The 19,030-nt window shown below is 52.9% G+C and overlaps 5 protein-coding genes across 5 annotated transcripts; 3 read left to right on the top strand and 2 right to left on the bottom strand.

The window, feature by feature from the left end:
• M406DRAFT_256927 (aldehyde dehydrogenase) lies at positions 1-1,612 on the top strand (the record flags this gene model as incomplete). The annotated part of the gene is made up of 3 exons (XM_040917135.1): positions 1-376; positions 440-1,225; positions 1,326-1,612. The coding sequence occupies 3 exons, from the start codon at positions 1-3 to the stop codon at positions 1,610-1,612; spliced, it is 1,449 nt and encodes a 482-aa protein (XP_040776459.1).
• Positions 1,613-3,778: 2,166 nt separating this feature from the next.
• M406DRAFT_329403 (uncharacterized protein) lies at positions 3,779-5,371 on the top strand (the record flags this gene model as incomplete). The annotated part of the gene is made up of 1 exon (XM_040920423.1): positions 3,779-5,371. The coding sequence occupies one exon, from the start codon at positions 3,779-3,781 to the stop codon at positions 5,369-5,371; it is 1,593 nt and encodes a 530-aa protein (XP_040776458.1).
• A 556-nt stretch (positions 5,372-5,927) lies between these two features.
• M406DRAFT_60210 (uncharacterized protein) lies at positions 5,928-8,006 on the bottom strand (the record flags this gene model as incomplete). Its single annotated transcript, XM_040924672.1, has 6 exons — positions 5,928-6,155; positions 6,287-6,387; positions 6,469-7,323; positions 7,455-7,668; positions 7,795-7,924; positions 7,972-8,006. 6 exons carry the CDS (start codon positions 8,004-8,006, stop codon positions 5,928-5,930), a joined length of 1,563 nt encoding a protein of 520 aa, XP_040776457.1.
• A 2,228-nt stretch (positions 8,007-10,234) lies between these two features.
• Positions 10,235-13,282, bottom strand: M406DRAFT_11331 (putative RabGap; the record flags this gene model as incomplete). The annotated part of the gene is made up of 2 exons (XM_040915368.1): positions 10,235-12,967; positions 13,085-13,282. Coding segments are annotated over 2 exons (2,931 nt in total), but the record flags the coding sequence as incomplete, so codon positions are not given.
• Positions 13,283-17,123: 3,841 nt separating this feature from the next.
• Positions 17,124-18,011, top strand: M406DRAFT_329400 (uncharacterized protein; the record flags this gene model as incomplete). Its single annotated transcript, XM_040920422.1, has 3 exons — positions 17,124-17,289; positions 17,353-17,414; positions 17,481-18,011. 3 exons carry the CDS (start codon positions 17,124-17,126, stop codon positions 18,009-18,011), a joined length of 759 nt encoding a protein of 252 aa, XP_040776455.1.
• Between the last annotated feature and the right edge of the window lie 1,019 nt (positions 18,012-19,030).

Below are 19,030 nucleotides of genomic sequence, written 5' to 3'. Positions count from 1 at the left end.
ATGGGCAGCAATGAAGCCAGCAACGTATCAAAATTCTACAACATCATCAATGGCGAGAAGCGCTCCGCCGCTACCTTTCACCAGGTGACTGACCCGCGCACCGAGCGGCCGCTGTGGAATGTGCCTATCGCAACCCCAGAGGACCTGAATGAGGCAGTTCAGGCGGCGAACAAAGCTTTTCAGACATGGAAAAAGACCACAATCCCCGAGCGCCAGGCAGCGCTGGCCAGGATGGTCGAGGTGATTGAGGCCAATGCGGCGGAGCTGGCTGACCTCGCGAGGAGGGAGACGGGCAAGTCTGTGCTGCTGGGTCAGATTGAAATTGGGAACACGACGAGGCAGATCAAGGTCATCTGTAAGTTTCTTCCGACCAGGCGTCTCGTCCCCGCACCCACTTTTCAAAAGGGGGACTGACACGCTTTCTGTCCAGCAAGCCAAGCTCTCGAGGACCACGTGCAGCACGAAGATGAACAGGTCAAGATAATAGCAACTCACCCGCCCCTCGGCGTCGTGGCCGCCATCTGCCCCTGGAACTTCCCCGTAATCCTTTCTACCCTCAAGATTGCGTCGGCCCTCATCACGGGCAACTGCGTCATCGTGAAGCCCTCCCCCTTCACGCCGTACGCTGTGCTCCGCATCGTTGAGTTGTGCCAGACCGTCCTCCCGCCCGGTGTCTTTCAAGGCCTGCACGGTGACGCGGACCTTGGCGCCCTCATGACCACCCATGCCGACATCGCCAAGATCTCTTTCACGGGCACCATCGCCGTCGGTAAGAAGATTATGGCCGCCTGCGCAGGGACCCTCAAGAAGCTCACCCTTGAGCTCGCTGGCAACGACGCCGCCATCGTCCTGCCGGATGTCGATGTTGCCGAGGCCGCCGCCAAGACCGCCACAGGCAGCTTTTTCAACGCGGGCCAGATGTGCGTCGCCACGAAACGGGTCTACGTGCACGAGGACATCTATGACGACTTCCTACAGAAGTTCAAGGCCGAGGTCAAAGAGAAGTATCGCATCGTCGGCGATGGAGAAGCCCCGTCCTTGTTCGGCCCCGTGTCGAACAAGACCCAGCTGAAGACGGTGAAGGGTATGCTTGCAGACGCGGAGAAGAGAGGTCTGAAGACGGAGAGCTTTGAGGAGACGGTTCCTGAGAAGGGGTACTGGGTCCCCGCCACTGTCATTATCGATCCGCCTGAGGACGCGCTTTGTGTGCAAGAGGAGCAGTTCGGTAAGGTTGCCGCGGGTCTCACCACCCCTCCCACCCAGCTCCACCCCCCCCCCCCACCAACCCTCTTTTCGGACATCGATAACTGATTCAGAGATAACAGGACCAATCATTCCCATCCTGAGATGGCGTGATGAGGAGGATGTCCTCGCGCGTGCTAATCTGGACAACGCAGGCCTTGCGGCGGCCGTATACTCCAAGGACATCGCCCGGGCCGAGAGCTTCGCGCGGAGGCTTGAGTGCGGCTCCGTGTACATCAACACGTTCGAGCTGCCCAACGAGAACGCCTTCTTCTCTGGTGTCAAGGACAGTGGGTTGGGAGGCGAGATGGGCAAGCAAGGGTTGTTGAGCTATTGTTATACGCAAAGTATTCATTTCTCAAAGATTTGAGGAGTGTTGGAAATCTAGTTGGAGGTGTTGGTTGTCTTCAATGTCCTTTTCTCTTATTAGTTTTTCTCTTTCTTTTCCAGAGTCACATTATGGTCCGGTGAACATGTTCAAACAATTGTCTTTGGAGTGATGGTAGTACATACTGCAGGTAGGGTGAATGCCGGGCGATCTGTGGATGGACTGAGTAAACTTTTGTTGCAGTAAATACACATCTTGGTATATCCACTTCTCCTCAGAGGCTTCATCGAAAAACCATGAGTCCTTCTGGTTAAGTCGGGTTTATCGTCGTCAGCACTCAATGTCCATAAAGTCGCAATGTAGATAAGAGGACACTCACAAGCTGGTTTGTGCTGTCTTGAGAAGCTTCGAGAGCGAGACCATCAAGCGCGAGAGTTTCTCAAATGCTGGAAAATGGATTCTGTCCTCTTCACCAGAGAGACCTTCACCAAGATGTCTCTGTCGTCAAAATCCTCGGCCAAGCCCTGTACATTCAGGTCAATATCACCCCAGACGTCAAGGAACAATAAGAGCAAAAACTCCACCATCGCGGCAAAGTCAATACGAGCCAGCACGAACCGCCGCAACGGCACGATCCGTATCTGCCCACTCGAGACCATCTTCTTGACCATGCCCATCAGAGCGACCTGATCCACCTTGTTCTGAACCGTTCTCGACTGCAGCTAGTGCTATAGAGTTCCACCACATCATAAGGCATTCCTCGTTGTCCTCATTCGCGACTTGTAACCCCTATGATCCGGCACAGGGACCTCGTCCCAGCCGTAGCCAGGAAACATGTAGGATATGTACGAGTTTCGCAAGAGCTCTCGGCGCGAAAGAACACGCTGCGTGTCATAGTGGTGGTTTTGTCGTTATCTTCTGTCTCCCAGCCTACCTGCAGACAGCGCAAGGAATGGTTGTCGAGACAGATAGACGAGCACGTGGAAGACGGGCGCAGCTCTCTGCTCCCGGATGGGGGGGGGGGTTATAATATGTGGCGGCGGACGATGGATTCGAAGGGCTGCTTGGTTCATATTCGGCTTGCTGTTCTTTTCGATAAGTCGGAGGCACTCGTAAGTCTTGGGAAGCGGCGGGCTGTCTGGATATGCAAGACTGAGTTCTAAACGTGCTCGTCCAGTAGCTCAACAGAAGCTAAGGTGGCTCAGCCGGTCTGGGGCTTCCCATGTTTACAGCCAGCGTGATGCAGCGTAGACGACGCACATGATGTTGTGAGGAGAAGAGATGGCAGTGCTCTGGTTCTTCAAGCAAAAGCAACTTGGTGGTTACTTCCCGATGGCCTGCAGGTTGGAAACGGAGCACTGGCTGGAGTCAGTTGCACATGCATGTAAGCACGTGATTTACAGAAAATAACCTTCGAGGCACAGACACTAGATTCTATTACTTACTCAGCTATATTTTCCAAAGGGGGTTTTCTATAGTAGAATATCCTCTATGAATACTTTGTGGATATTTCTGTCTCGCTTCCTCTCTCTCGATAGCATGCAAGACGGTGGGTTCGTGGCTGCCAGAGAAAAAAAGCGAGGATTCCTACTACCTCCTCCTCCTTCCCTCCCTCTTCTGGAACTTTATCGTCAGACAAAGAAGCCACCCTTTGAATGATGTACTCACTCTACATCAAACAGGTTCAAGATGGCGATTTAATCATCGTATGCCTTGATTGGTCAGGCACAACGTCAAGGCCAGGGAGGGTTAGGGTGCAGCCTCATTTCCCCACCTCAATCCGAATAAGGAAAACGGCAACACCCCCCAACCACCTGCACAACACCACATGCACTTGCTGTTTCTGTTCTTACCACTTTCCGAAACTCGTGGAAAGGGACACGAAGACTCCTGAACATCATCTCTCTTTAACTCTTGTCAACGGGTGTCTGGTTGCCTGGATCTAAAACGTTTCCCTCCTTGAGACTGGTCTACCTGGCTCACCTTGCGTGTGGCCTGGTCCGACCACTGACACTGGGCAGCGGATCCCCAGGCTGGGCTCTTCATCATCATCATAAGAGCAAGGGAGAGGATTTCCCTGCGTTGCATTGCGTAGCATTGCGTTGCGTTGCGTTGCGCTGTACTCTTTGGTGCTGCCTCGTCATCACAAAGTCATCACACAAACCTGATTTTATCTCATCCGGCCTACTTACCATCTCCTCCCGGAAGATGCCTCCCCCAAACACACCTGCCGCGACGGACGAGGACGCAGATGATACCGCGGTGCGCGACAACGAGGGTGCACCGGTGCTCTCTCTCGAAGATGTGCCGGCCGTCCTACCGTGGACGTATGGTACCAGCAGCCCTCAATGGCCGGCGCCGATCCGAGACAATCCTGAAATGATCTCGCCGATTGTCTCATCAACTCCTATGTACTCGCCACCACCTACCGATGCCGCCCCGAACACGCCCAGCACGCCACGTGCCAACACGCCGCCACCACCCACCAGATCGCCCGAGGAGTGTGAGATGGAGTGGCCTATCGACTGGCAGGGCCTTGAGTACATCGACATGGTCGACGAGAACCTGCACTGCAGCATATGCAGGACACCCTTCCACAAACCCGTGTCCACCAACCCGTGCGGACACGTCTTCTGCTCGTCCTGTCTCGATCAGTATCTACACGCCATCCAGCCTCGGAATGGCCACCGCGAGACGCCCTGTCCGATCTGCAGGACGCCCTTGACTTACAACCCCTGGTCAAACCGCCCCAGCCAATCGCTCGTCAGACGTGCCAGCAGGCCGTGTGATCGTGTCCTGACCGCCATGCTCGGCCAGCTCCGTGTCAAGTGTCCAAATGACCCCCGCCTCTGCGCCTGGACCGGTCCCCGCTCGGACATTGAAGGACACATGCGCAGACACTGCGAATATACCCGCGTCCGTTGTGTCATGAGGGACTGCGACCAGTTGGTCCACCGTGGGGCTCAGGAGAAGGTGTGTCTGCACGTGGACACCCGCTGCACCTTCTGCGACGAGCAGTTTCTCAAGGCTTCCGAGAAGGAGCATCTAGCCCTCGACTGTACCAAGGTCATCGAAGCGTGCATGGCTTGTGGGGCGGCTGTTGCCCGCGAGGACCTTGCCGAGCACCAGGAGGCTTGCCTGGACGAGCCAACGGCCTGTGAGTTCGCTGTCAACGGCTGCTCGGCCAGGGACACCCGCCGGGCTCTCTACGACCATGAGCGGAGCTGCGTGTACGGCCAGCTCAGCCGCCTCGAGGATCGCCTGATGGGCAGGATGATTGACGCCGACACCCTGCGCCAGCAGAACTCACAGATGACGCGGCAGCTGGCGGCGACATCGGCCACGTTGGGCGAGATCGTGGACAGGCTGGCGGCCCTCGAGCGTGAGAATCTGTCTCTCAAGGCCACTGTTGAGATGCGGGAGCACGCCATGCAGCCCGACTTTTCAGAGGCCGTCAGGGGCGGCCTGCTGGCCGAGTTCGACACCCGCGCCACGGAGCTGCTACAGCACCTCAACGCCCAGGACGCACGCCAGTTCGTCATGATGCAGAGCAGGCTTATGCCCTTGGAGGAGAGTCAGCATGAGCTCAACACCCGCATCGCGTCTCTCGACATGCAGGTCAGATGGCTTAGGAGCATGGGCCGCATCCAGCAGAGACAGAATACCTTCGGTGCCATGAGTGGCGAGGCCTCAGGCTCCACTCCCGAGCCGGCGGCCGCCTCAAGAGGAGCCAGTGTTGCACCGGGCTCGCCGGCAGCCGAACGCTACCTGAGCGACCAAATTGATCGGGCACGGATGTGATGTGAAGCAAAAAGTTTCACTAGCATACCATCTCACACATGCATGCATAGAGTCATGTTGTAAGTGGGCTGTCCTGGAACTCTTCTCTTTTCTTCTTCTTCTTTTTCTCCCCCATGTTACATTTGTTTGGCGCTCAGACGGTTTCCACCAAACAACACCACGCGAATTTCGGAAAATGGAAAAGGCTTTTGATATACCCCCGGGTCATGTGGCGTTCACTAGGTCGACAAATTATTAGGAGTGAGGTCTAGGTCCAATGGAGCCGACACAACCAATTATGAAGCATGTACACGCTATCAGCTTCTGTTTTTCCCTTCCCCTTCTTAGCCTCGTCAAGCAATGATTCGCTCTCTCAGCATACTGTCTGCAGAATGACTTGCAATGAATGCATAATGGGTTTGGCGGGGGTTGAACTTGGAGAGTATATTTGATAATAAAGTCTTGGATAATGAACTTGATGAAATGGTATTGCACCCCCCCTATGAAAATTCTTTGAAACCTGATGAGTTTCTCACTCTATGCGTGCACATGCGTCTTCTTCCGTCTATGTGTTTACTTAATGTGCGAACCTGAAATCCAACCTCTTGTTTCCATGGTCGGTCGTTGTGTTCAGATAATGATCCCTCTCCTCGGTGCTCATGGCGTTCCACTTCTCGTCTCTCTTCTTGTTTCTCCAAGCATAGTAGAACTTGGTGAAGATAATCAAAGCGGCCGACCAGCATATAATTCCCAAAAGCACCTTGTTGCCCCTGCGGTACTTGGGCGCGTCGTCTGTGCGGTAAATCTGAAGTGAAGAAAAGACTTTAGTTAATACTTGACAACCCTTTCGATGCACTTTCTGAGAAAATACATATATATATACATATATATACATATAAAGGGGGGGGGGGGGGCGGGGTTTGGGAAGAGACTTACATTCGAGGAAATAATGTTGCTGGCCTGCACGGCCATATTGTACAGTGCACTACCAACGGTTCTGGTCCGGACGGAGCCAGCGTTTCGCGAGGTCAAGGCGACTTTAGGTGAGAGCAGTCCCCATGTTAGTTGACTGGTTTATGGACCTTGAGAGACATAGCAGCAGAAGAAGCAAAACTTACCGAGAATGGCATGGACATAAGGATAGCCAATCAACAGAGCGGCACAGGCATACCAAGCCCAAGGACTTGCGGCATTCGGGAGGAGCTCGAGGGCGAGCACGAGCGGGAAACACCAGATCTGGCACACAATGACAATCCACATGCGCGAGTTCCACTTCTCCGAGACCCAGGTCCAGCACAGCAGCTGGATGCCGAACAGCACGTAGGACGGGATGGTCAGCAGGTTGGTCTCGAACGTGTTGAAGCCGAGGGCCTTGAGCTCGATGGTGATGTAGGCGGTCATGGGCGTGGCGGGGATGCTCCAGGTCAGGCCCAGCAGGTACAGGGGCCACAGGTCGTAGTCGCAGAGGGCCTCCCACAGCAGGGACAGGGTAAGACCCTGGCGGTTGTGCATGCCGCCCTTGGCCGGGTCGTCGCGCAGGATGCGGTTCACCATGATCTTCTCCTCGTGCTCCGAGAACCAGCCGTCCTTGCCGCGGAACCACGAGGCCGTCTGGGTCGGCGAGGGGGGCAGGTAGAACCAGGCAAACACGCCAATCAGAAAGGTGAGGCCGCCCTCGAGGGCGAACAGCCAGCGCCAGCCCGCCCAGCCCGTCACCTCGCGCAGGTGCAGGATACCGTATGCCAGCAGCGCCGAGATGATCTGCGTCAGAATGTACCCGCCCCAGAAGAAGCTCAGGCGGATCGGGAGCTCCTTGCTCTTGTAGAAGAAGCTCAGGTACAGGACGCAGTCAGGGATGAAGCCGCCCTCGAGGAGACCCAGCAGGGCTCGGGTGGCATAAAAGGTCTTGACGCCTGTGAGGCGGCACTGGCAGATGGCTACAATGGACCAAAGGCACATCTGGATGGGAATCCCTATTGGAGGAGAAAGAAGAAATCAGAGAAAAGAACCGGTGATGAAGCAAGATATATCCTTCTTTGTATTGAAGTAGACCAAGTCTTCTTGGAGAGAAAGATAAGAGTCTTGGGAAGCGAGGCTGACTTACAGACGTCTGGGCCAAGTTTCTTCGAGATCATCTGTGATGGCAACTCGGCGCACAGAAAGCATAGATAGAATATGGTCATGCCGTAGTTGTACTGATTTGTGATCATATCCAAATCCACGAGCATGTTGTCCGACAGAGCCTGAGTGATATTGCCACGATCCAATTGCAGGGCGAAGAACATCACACAGACGAAGAAGCAAATCTTGTAGTCAAGCTGCAAAGTGAAGAAGACACCGGTTAGCCCTTGTCACTGATCCAAGAGACGCAGTTCCTTCTCTTCCAGACATCTTGCAAATGGTCTTAACAAATTTGAGGAGGACAGATGAGGAGAGGCGCATACCTTTCTGACAAGCTTCTTTTCCTCGCGCTCAGTCCACTCATATCTCGGGTCATACCGGTGAGCACCCTCATACTTGGCTATCGGCTTGTATGCATCGATATTGCCACCAGACGCCCACACACCTCCTTCACTCTCACCAAGTCGTACTGCGGAGGACCCGGTAGAATGAGTTTCCACGATCTGGCCTTTGGCCAACATGACGTCCTTGGCATCGTAGATGCTGGACTCGGCAGGCGGTGCGATAGACATCGTGGGTTAGACGATGGCCTTCTGGCTTGGCCTCCTCAGAAAAAGGAAAAACAGCCCAGCAGCAGCAGCAGCAGCAGCAGCAGTAGCAGCAGCACACAAGAGTTGTTACCGACAAAGAGGTGTCGGCAATCCCTTGGTATAAAGACAAGGAATTCCGAATGAATGAGAAGTTGCAAAGAGAGCAGCAAGACGTTCACCTCTGAGGCAGAGCAAGGCAGCAGCAGAACATCTTGTTTATAGTTTTGCCCCTGAGGTATAATAGGATGTTGGTTCACCGACGTAGAAATGTGCACGATGTGCGTAGCCAAAAGAAATTTCTAAATTCCTCCTTCATGGCCCCTCGTGGTGAGTGGCAAGGGTATGGGGCTGCGGGTAGGGGATGCAAATGGTGTGATCCAGGCTAAGGTGACATTACTGCACGAGATATCAGAAAGCAAGACGGGGCACAACGTCGTATTAGGAATGGAACAAAGTGTGGCCACAGTCTCGACTCGTACTATAATTGTGTGCAACTTTTTGAAGAGATATAATACCTGCTTCAGATCTTGGCCTCTTTGTGCAGGATCAAACCCCTGGCCACTCCGGTGAACGTGGCGAGTGCGAGCCCGTCGAAGAATCGGGGGACAAGTTGAAATACTGTGGATGAGGAGGTCATCGTGGCTAAATGAATTCAATTTGAACAGCATGCCGTGATATTGATGGATGACAATACAAGCAGCCCCTTGAGCAATACCATGGAATCGCCTCGCAAAGCGTTCGAGAACGTAAAGGATCCACCCTCTACACACACACAAGCGTCTTTGAAAAGCTCTGGTAGGAATCTAGGCTTCCCAGGTCATCTAAGCCAATGGCGTCGCCTGCAAGCCAATTTGAGGCTGAAGCTGCACGGAAGGAGGCGACCCCATCGACACCGACAGGCTGGTTGAGGCAAAAGAGAAAGCAAAGGAAGAAAAGGCCTAGATCCCTCCGGGGACGAGATACCGAAGCTATTGTCTCGAGGCTGAGGTTAGACGGTCCCGAGGGTATGGGGACGCATATGCAAGAGTACCACTGTATTTCTCCAGCTCAATTGTGCAATATTGCGCGAGTACACGCAAACGACGGCCGAGGCGATATCCTATCCACTTAGGCTTGGCATGAAAAGACAATGGATCGATGGGTGGACGCCGCAGGTGGCACAAGTCGTGTTATGCCCAAGGTAGCTGAAAATCCCTTTATTTCTTCATTCTTCCTTTCCCTGTTCTTCTTGCACACTTAGGCGTCTGCCAAGGCAGTGCCATATGAAGTCTCTTCCACAAGGCTTAGGTCCTAATTGTGGATTCCGAATTGTTCAGTTTGCTCATCAAGGTCGATACTGATGTGATGCCCTCTGAGCAGATTCTCCTTGACGAATCGTGTTGTTGCCATTTGCCGTATGTTGAACGTAACTCGGGGTTGCGTCCTGGGTGAGGGGCCAGAGGGGGATCCCTAAATTGCGTGCTCAATCCCGCACATCTCGACATCGATAAGCGCGACCACCCGGAACTTGAACAAGCAGAGCGCCCGACAGCCGGATAAAACAAATCGACACAAAACAACCACGTGGGATTGGATGTAACATGCGGAAGAAGCCGTTTCGCCAAATGCTATAGGTGGCTGGAAAATACACAGTGCTGACAGAGACAAAGCAAAATACGGTTGATGTATGCAATCCCAACATGTACCAGTGTGTAATACTATATGGGCAAAAACGGGATCAGGGGTATCATAGATGACGTTGAAGTAGTCCCAAGTCTCCATCCAAGAGCTCCATTTGAAACGCTGGAGATGAAGAATGGGGTCAGAGGGAAAGAAATTCCACAGTTGCCGTGACGCGTTCGTGATATTCCGAAGGCCGACAAGCAAAATGACGCTTCATGGAAGTTTGCCTCAATATATATTCTCGTTAAGTCGTTTCTCCGCTCGCTGCAGCGTCTTCCTCCTCGACTGGTGCTTGCTCCTCGATAACCAAGTCCTCGGCCGCCGCTCCAGGAGGAGTCAAGGAATCGTTTAGGGCCACTTCGCTCGCTTCTGGTGGAGCCTCCACGGGTTCGTTCACGACAACGACGAGTTCGGCCTCTTTAAGGTTGGCAGGCTCCCGAGCCTCTTCCAAGACGGCCGGTGATGGGGCAGTCGCCGCCGCTTTCTTGTCTTGGTAGGCCTTGAGCCTCTCCTCCCTCTGCCTGACCAGCTCTCTTTCAGCCTCGACGGCCTTCATCCTCCTCCCCTCGACATCCTCCCTCTTGACAACCCTCCTCAGGCCCTCGCTTGCCTGGATCAGCCCGTCAATACTAATGGCATGGTTGGTCATCTGGTGGTTGATGTAGGTATAGACAGCTGCGGGCGTGAGGCAGCCCAAAAGCTGCTGCTCGTTGAGCTTGAGCAGCGCGAGCGCTACCTGGAATAGAAACGTCGATCCATCGCCAAAGCAGAGCACCACATCCCACACGCGGAACAGCGCCTCGGCGGAGAGGCAGTCTGTAAATACAGAGAGAAACCATTGGAAGGTCATGGTCTCGAGGGCAATACCAAGGTCGTCAAAGTGCGCAGAAAGCCGGGGCAGGACTTCGGCGACGTAGCTGCGCAGGACTTGCTGGTCGGCACGAGACGCCAGAAGACTGTGATCGTAGTAGCCGGGCGGCAGGATCTTCTCCACCATGCACGTGAGAATCCAGAAGGCCTCTTCGGCGGAGGGCATGATCAACAAGAGGTTGGCAGTGATCAGGTTCATGCCTTGGCAGTAGCCCACTTCAGGATTGCGACGCGAGTACGCCAGTAACACCTCGTTGAGCTTTTGTACACCCGGGCCCTTGCGGAAAAAGATGTTGTCCGTGAGCGTGCGGTTGATGTCAGCACGGATCTGCTGGGCCACCTCAGGGTGATCCTGCGACTCGGGCCGCGCGACTAGATCATCGTAGTAGCCTGGTACCCGCAGGTTGGTTGCGCCGGAACACTCAGCCCAGATCTTGGCCCTCATCAGGACAGGTATGCCACCGAGCACGAGCCGGCTGAATTCACCCCACTTGGCTCGTCCGACCTTGCCCTTGTTAGCCCAGTTGGCAACGCCGATTAATTCGCCGTCAGCCACCCGCGCCTCGGGCATCATAGCGGTCGCTTTCTGAAACCGTGCCTCGGCGGCGGCGGCGGCAGAAGCGTTGGCTGCCTCGCCCTCGCGACGACGCTCGGCTCGGACCTTGCGCAGGAAGTCGTTCCACCGTACCGTCTTCTCACGCTGCAGCCCATCGTGTACATCGCTGAGCTGTTGAAGAAGGATCCTGACAGGCTCCACGTCCTCTCTAGCCAGGCTGCTCGAGGACGCCTCTTCGTTGACGGTGACAGGCTCCTCGCTCACTGCTACAGTCGCAGCGCTCGCAGACGGCAGGAAGCCAAGATCATCCTCAGCGGTGATCAGAGGCGGCGACTTTGGCATCTCTAGAAGATCGGCCCCTTCCAAAACCTCAATGGTGGGTGCGCTGATGGATGGGGTGTGCGAGAGAAGCTCCGTGGGAAAAGTGGCAATCTTGAGATAGTCCTGCCATTTTCTGGCCTTTTCGTGGTCTTCGAGTGAGGACGGTGTATCTGGCCGACCATCGCTCCCACCCTCGGATTTCGTGCTGCCGAGATCATCCATAGAGGCTGGGGGCAAGGTGAACCGACTGTTGGTGAGCATTTCCGTGCGGCTGCCTCTCTTGGTTTTCTTGGCCACCTGCTGTGCCTCTCTCTGTCTCTTCTTCCGTCGCTGGTCATAGATAAATCCAAATCGATCAGTGAGGTATTCAGATCCAGTGTAGTTATTGTAGAGTCGCGTCAAGGTTGGCGGCTGCTCCTCAGGGGGTAGAATGCTGTCCATCTCAACAGGCCCGTAGCTCTCTTGGCGTGCATTGATCTCCGTGTGAGGTGTTGACGCCATGGTGTCCCATCTCTCTGACTGCTGGCCTCTCGAGTTCGTAGTCTGTATGTTGTGCTGAGTAGCTGTGCGGCGCATGGCAGCAAGAGCCCCCCTGGGAGGAGGGCCCTGAGGGGTTGGTACAACCCTCGTCGACGCGCTCGTCTTGGCACTCGAAGCTGATGGTGTCCGAACGGAGCCTCCTGCCACCGAGCTGTTGGCCCTCCCTCTCGAGTCGCCATCTCTTGCTACAGGAGTCCCTCCAGCAACCAGCCGCAGCATCGAGCTCGCGAGAGATGTCTTTCGGTTCCCGCTCACAGAACTGATGCTGGAAGCGCGGCTGGCACTTCGCGCCTGATCCTCTGGCGGGTTGAACAAGTCCTCCTGGATCATGGGTCTTCGCTCCAGAGACGGCGCCGGCTTGATCACCGTCTGCTTTCCATCATCTCCATTGACACTGTTTGCCCGGCTGCCCGACTTTCGATTTGTCCCCCAGAGCAAGTCCTTCCAGCCTCGTGCAGTCCCCCTCCCAGCATCGCCGTTTGTTGAGCTCGAGATCGCCCTGGCTCGTATCGTCGCGTCGATCTCATCGCCATAAAGACCGCTGCCGCCGATGGGGACGAAGTCGTCCGACATGGCCTCCCCCACCATGTCCTCCACACCTCCCTTCCTCCCGCCCGAAGACTTTGCTTCCTTTTCAATAGCGCGCAGCCTTGTCTCTAGATCCATGTTGGACAGCCCGCATTCGAGGATAATCTTGCGCAGCGACCTCTCCCTCGCATCAGCCCGCCGACGTAGAGCTGCTATCTGGGCATCGCGGGTGGCGAGATCCTCGGCTATTGAGCGCACCAGCCCCACAGCACCATGTCGCGCAATCAGCGTCTGTATATGTGCGTCATCTGCAAGATGGAGGGCGCCAGGGACGGACTGCTGCAGCAGAGGCGCGGCGTCGTCGTCAAAGATTGCGGTACGAGGTCGAGTAGGAGAGCGAGGCGCAGTTGACGCAGTGGAGACCAGGGTCTCAACGATGGACGAGGTCGATCGGGTGCGGGCATCTGGCTTCGAGATCTGCAGGAGGAGGTTCGGGATCGAGGCGCTTGGTGCTAGGGTGCTCGGTTCATCTCGCTCAGTCGGCACCGGCACTGGCACTGGTGTGGGTGAGGTGGGAGTCATCGGAGGCTCATCGTCGTGGGGTGACTCTGGAGAGAAGGAGGGGAAGGAGGTCAAGGACTTGTCGGAGGGAGCAATCGAGGAAGCAGAGCTGCCAGGCTGGGATGGCATCCTCTTCCTCTTGCTGGTCGAACGGAATGTTGTTGACCTCTGGGAGGCTCTCGACCTGATGGACTGCTGGGAGACGGAGCGCTCAAGCTCAACCTCGAGCGGGGATGTCGATATGGAAACTTCGTTGTCCATCTTGTGACCTGTGCAGTGGGTTGTTGTTGTGCCCAGCTGGACATGTCCCCTCTTACGGGTAACCAGCTATTGCCTAGGGAGGGTTCTGGGTTACCTTACCATGGCTGAGGGAGGGAGAGTGTGTGAGAGAGAATTTTTAGTATGAAATTCCGAGTGGAAGCGGGTTTGTGTAGACGCGGCTGTCGACAAAAAATCGTCATCCAATGCACACCAAGAGGCGCATGAAGGGATGTGGATGTCGATGGGTGCCCAGCGTGAGGGACCGCCAAGTCAATACGAATCATAGCCAGGGATCCCTTCGCGTATCGACACTAAACTATAAATAGTAATTTGTGTACTTTATCGTGGCATTAACCCACCCCCGGGAACAACCTTATATAAATAACCCGAACAATTTCTACTTTTCCGTCTCTCTTTTTGCACACAAGAATGGTACTCTCCTGCCACTACGACAAATTGATGATACACAGAGTAATCGTTCTTGGATGCTCTAACCTATCTCCCTTGCAGGACGTTGAATGAATATTGTGGATCTCCCGTCACTGGCATTGTTTGGAGATGCCCAAGTTGCTCACCAACAATTATATCAGTTAGGTGTGTGTTTCTGTGGAGCCGAGTTGCTGGCACAGATGTTCCAAAGAGCTCAGAAGGCTCATAAGCCATCATTTCAAGTGGTGCCGGTGGTGCCGGTGGTGCAGGTGATGATGGTAATGCTCCGCTTGGTGATAAATGCACAGGCTGAGGGGCGCGCTGTACAGATGGGGGAAGTTGTTCCGTCGATTTCAGTCTCCAGAGGGCTGTACCTTGTAATTCACCTGACAAATCTCTTGCTTCTTGGTACGTTTTTTGTCTCTTCTTGTTTCTGATGAGAATCATGATTAGGACTCCCACCGCAAGCGCCAGTGGAACACCGACGCCGATGCCGATTCCAGCCGCTGCACCAGGTGAGATATTCTCATCAGAAGAAGTCGACGACTGAGAAGAAGAAGCAGCACGTGTCGCCGACGTAGATTCTGATCCTGGCACTGTCTCTTTCGCTGTTACAGTTCCAGAGGACGAAGGAGACATAGTTATAGTGACCGCTGCCTGCCTTGCCGTGCTGCTTGCAAGTACTCCCATGTCTGACGCTGCTGCCTCGTTATACTGCAGCGTGCCAGCTGAGATGGTAAAGTTGTCTGTGCAGTCGCCTCCATAGCAGGCAACGAGACCATAGTTGCAGCTCATTACACCGCACTCATCATCAGATACTACGCGTGCCGTTCCGAGTCAGTCACTGTTTCCCCATCGCAAGTCAAACTAAAGGGAACTCTGGAGTAGGAGCAGAGACGAACTGGTCAGGCAGAACTGCGGACATGATGTTGAATTCCATTGTTGGTCTGTACAACCGCCGCGATACATGGTCATCGTGACCGGCTCATAGCATAGCCCATTCTCCAGGCAGTAATGATTTGTGAAGCAACAGGCGCTGTGGTTCGGATCGGATCGTGATGGGCATACCACATCGGTTGTTGCTTGGTCTCCATTAGGCCAGTAGCATGTCCCGTTGCCAGCAAATACTAATGGAAATAACAAAACGAGACCTGTGAGAAACAACATGATGAATGCGCAGGTCCTAATCAGTCTATGCCCTGCTGCGCACACAGTGAGCTAATGATTAAATTGTAGAAGGTGCACAGATACCGAGAGTCGCGAGGGAGACGGGATTTTCAAAAGCAAAATTTCTTTTTCTCCTGAACAACACTGATTGCTAAAATGACCCTGCGTCGGGCGACAATATAGCCGAATAATTACATGAAGAAGCTTCAGCCCCCAAGAACGCCCTGTCCATGATTCCTGCATCGCGCAATTTCAACATTTCCGCTTTGACCTTCGCAAAAATCACTCCCTGACTGGGGGCCGTAAGACGGCTGGAGCTCTATTACAACCACAACTCATCCGCAAGGGGAAAGGACTCATTCGCAAATGAGAGTGTGTCGCAATCCTTCTGCGAGAAGTAGGGAGTAGACTGTTTCAACCCCTGCCTAGAACCTATCTTCATTGTGACTATAGAGGAAAGGGTAAGGTCTTCTCGAAAGAGATGTTACATTGAAGAGCGCACAAACGAGTTTCTGGTATCGTCCTGTTGTCTGTTGTTGGCCTGTGCCAGTTCGAACTGAGTAAGCCGCTGGATGCTACCTGGCTCTCGCGCAGAAGCAAAAATCCTACACACATTCTGCGTGCACAGTGCTCTGCCGGGATATGTGGCTTCTCTCCTGGAAACACAACTATCTATTTTCCACTCGCGTTCAGCGGGTAGAGATCGGGGATATCAAACACTTTCTCTGGTACATGTATCAACAAATCAAATTGTGCACTACCTCAGATTAAAGACTACTACTAGTCGTGGAGCATGTTGCACTGGATTTAGAAACAGCTAATCAGTCCTGCAGGCCACCCTTTTCTGCCCTGGTTTTCTCGCCTCATATCCGCTCTCTTTTGCAGCATGCTTTGAGATGAAAATTATCGCAACAAAGATCTGTAGATCGGGCTCTTTTCATTCTGGTTGATTCAGATAGAATCGCAAACGGAGAAACGACCGCCTACACTAAGCGTCTGCTATACACAAGTCCATGGGAATGCCTTCACTTTGACTTTTTACCAAAATATTGAACAAGACTTCAGGTCTCATTGATTCCATCTCATTGATTTCATCTGTCATCGATTGCTATCAGGGCCAGCGCTTGGACGTAATGTGTACCACTAGAGCGTCAGCAAGTAGTGATTAAAGCACCACGTCCAGAACATCACCGTGTCTCTTTGCTGAAGTCTAGCCACAGCTGCGCTCCTACGCATGACACATTGGAGCTAACCCTCTTGGCACATCATTAATCTATGATTCACTACCTATCATGTCTCTCTAAGTAGGACAGATGGAGATCATAATCTTGAAATAGGATCGCATGTTTATGGCCAGATTAGGTCTTGATGATGTTGACTTGTAACGGGACTCATTCGTGTATCTCTTTGAGAGCTACGAAGAACCACCGAGAGAACGTTCGAGAACCAAGTCTGAAGGTGTTCACCATCGTCATATAGTGAGTTCTGACTCATGGTGTTCTCGGCATGCTCTTCTGATGCATTAGTTATCCTAGTGCCGGGGCGATTGCCATAAATTGCACTAATTAATAAGTGATGATAATAGAGTGTTTGGCAAGTGGTGCATGTGATCTTTTGAAGCTTCTGTAGATTCCAAGGGACTAAACTATCTAGAGACATAGTACTAGTATCTCCTGGGGCTTCATTTTAGTATCATGACACTTGAATAGCGTGAAGTAGTAACTTGCCATAGCTTCTACTGAGGACATACGCCTAGCGCAACAGCAAGTGTTTTCATATTACACTACTTATTTCCTGAAAAGGAATTTACACACTAAAAATGATTATACAGTAACACTAGGAGACTCAAGCCAAGTTCAATGTCATAAGATGCAAGTACCGATTATGAATAGCTTCACCATAGATCGATCCTAGTGTTGGTTTTTCATTGATCTGTGGTCAAGGCTAGGGCGAGCACGCGCAGCGTGTAGTGAATCACCTTCACTTCTAGCCTTACACCAGGTCAAACAGTACAAGCTCTTCATGTGATGTTCAAGGACGAGACAGAACTCACCAAAATGTAATACACCAGTCTCTCTATATAAGAAAACTCTGGATCCCATCTTCGTCTCCTTCTGTCTTCTCTTTTTTCTTCACCCTCCCCCTGTTATTACAAGTATACTCCAACATGGTAAATGTAATCACAGGTCACCAGAACTGCCCCCTTGAAACAGCTGCTCGGCTGTCTGATAGGGTCTGGTTCTGGCAACAACGGTGCAGAGCAAAGCTCGACCGTTTTCAGGCGCAACTGAGGGTGTTGCGCCCAGCCAAGCGAGTACGTCGCTGGCGCGTCAGTAAGTCTATATCCCTCATCTTGACCATAATCCAGTCCCAGATGTCTAACAATATGGCTCCAGATAGAGTGGAAGACCTCGACTATTTCGTATACCGAGGGCGAAGAGACGAGATACCAATTCAAGTAAGTTTTCTCTCCCTTTCTCTAGTGCGCGGTCCCTTCTCATCGAACCTCACTAACACATTCTAGTGCGAGTTCAGTGACCGGTTCATCAAGAACATGCCCGTTCCCGAACCCGAGCCCGTTCCAGAAGAGCCTCCTCCGGAGCCGAGTCCAGAACCACCGGGCCATTGTTCATACAGCAGCAGCGAGTACAGCCAGGATGACGAGCCAAGACCTCATCCTCCGCTTAGTCCAGCTCCACCACCGAGTCATTATTCATACAGCAGTAGCGAGTACAGCCAACCCGGCGAGCCACCTGGCCCTCACACACTGTACCCGCGCGATCCCATGTGGTTCCTCACACAAATATCCAAGTGGGGTCCCTACCATACTCAAAGAGACTACGGCCTGAACGAGGACAACGCCATTGAGTATCAACACATGGATATGGGCAACGATGACGACTGGACAAATGCGGCCTCGAGTTCCGACGAGGAGGTGGATGAGCAAATCCAGAGCGAGCTGGCCTACTGTATGCACAATGTCGACACGAAGGAGAACACATTGGTCTCGACCATCAAAAACTTCCGCCACGCCTTACTTGTCGAGGAGAAGTAAGCCCGAGGTCTTCACCCACTCAAACAACACTTGGGAAAGAGAGGAAAAGAGGAAGGGATGAAGAGGAGGAACTATACCCCACAAAACCGAGCAACAAAAAAACCGAGAAAATACAAAACGGGTATACTGCAGCTTCTTCGCCTCATCAGCTTCAATCCGGTCTGGTGTGTCCAATTAGCGCCATCAGTGAAAGGAGGCCAGTGTCCGGTGCGGGCTGGTGAGGCAAGGGTTGTAAGTCCCTGCTCGGCTACACAAAAAAATCGATCATCATCCCCTAGACGGCCATCTTCAACACCTCATATGGCCTACCGTCCCTCACTCCATCGGCCCTACTCAAACAAATCATCCCACCTATCAGTCTACACATGTACTCCTCATCACTATCACCCATCACTATCACCCATTACTATCAACCATCACTACCAACCATTACTACCAGCGATTGATTTTCACCAGCGTTTGATTATTGCCAGCGTTTGTTTACTATCAGCGTTTGTTTATTACCAGCGTTTGATTATTACCAGCGGTTACTATTTCATGAGATTACTACATAGCTACGCTCTATAGAATTACTTCACAGTAATACACTTGGGTACTACTACACCTCATCGCTGGCCTTCATCGATGCTTGGACCTAGGTGCTCTTCAGTACCATAAGTCAGTGATTGTTATCAACATTTTTGTCTCTTCGGAACAGTATTCGCCATGTTTCCTCAAGTATCCTTTCTTACATCATTCATACAACACACTTCATCAGCGGTTCTCATTCCTAGCTTTTAATACTCCCTCTACGGTGTCACGCTCACCCTTTGGACATTTCTCAGAGCATCAGCTGGACTATCGACATCCAGCAGCACGTCGTTGCTCCTCACTTAACTGTTCATCAGCGACTACGATACACATAATTCATCTTTCATTCAGATCCTCACCCAAGTCAATTCCTTCTGCTTCACGTCACACAATCATACACTCAGCAGCACTCACTCTTGACACTGAACGTCATCAATAAGTTTCAAGCC

The sequence above is a fragment of the Cryphonectria parasitica genome (genome assembly GCF_011745365.1).
Source record: "Cryphonectria parasitica EP155 unplaced genomic scaffold M406scaffold_4, whole genome shotgun sequence".
Classification (NCBI taxonomy): domain Eukaryota; kingdom Fungi; phylum Ascomycota; class Sordariomycetes; order Diaporthales; family Cryphonectriaceae; genus Cryphonectria; species Cryphonectria parasitica.
The sequence above is the reverse complement of the archived record's forward strand: the minus strand, read 5'-3'. Positions and strand labels throughout refer to the sequence as shown.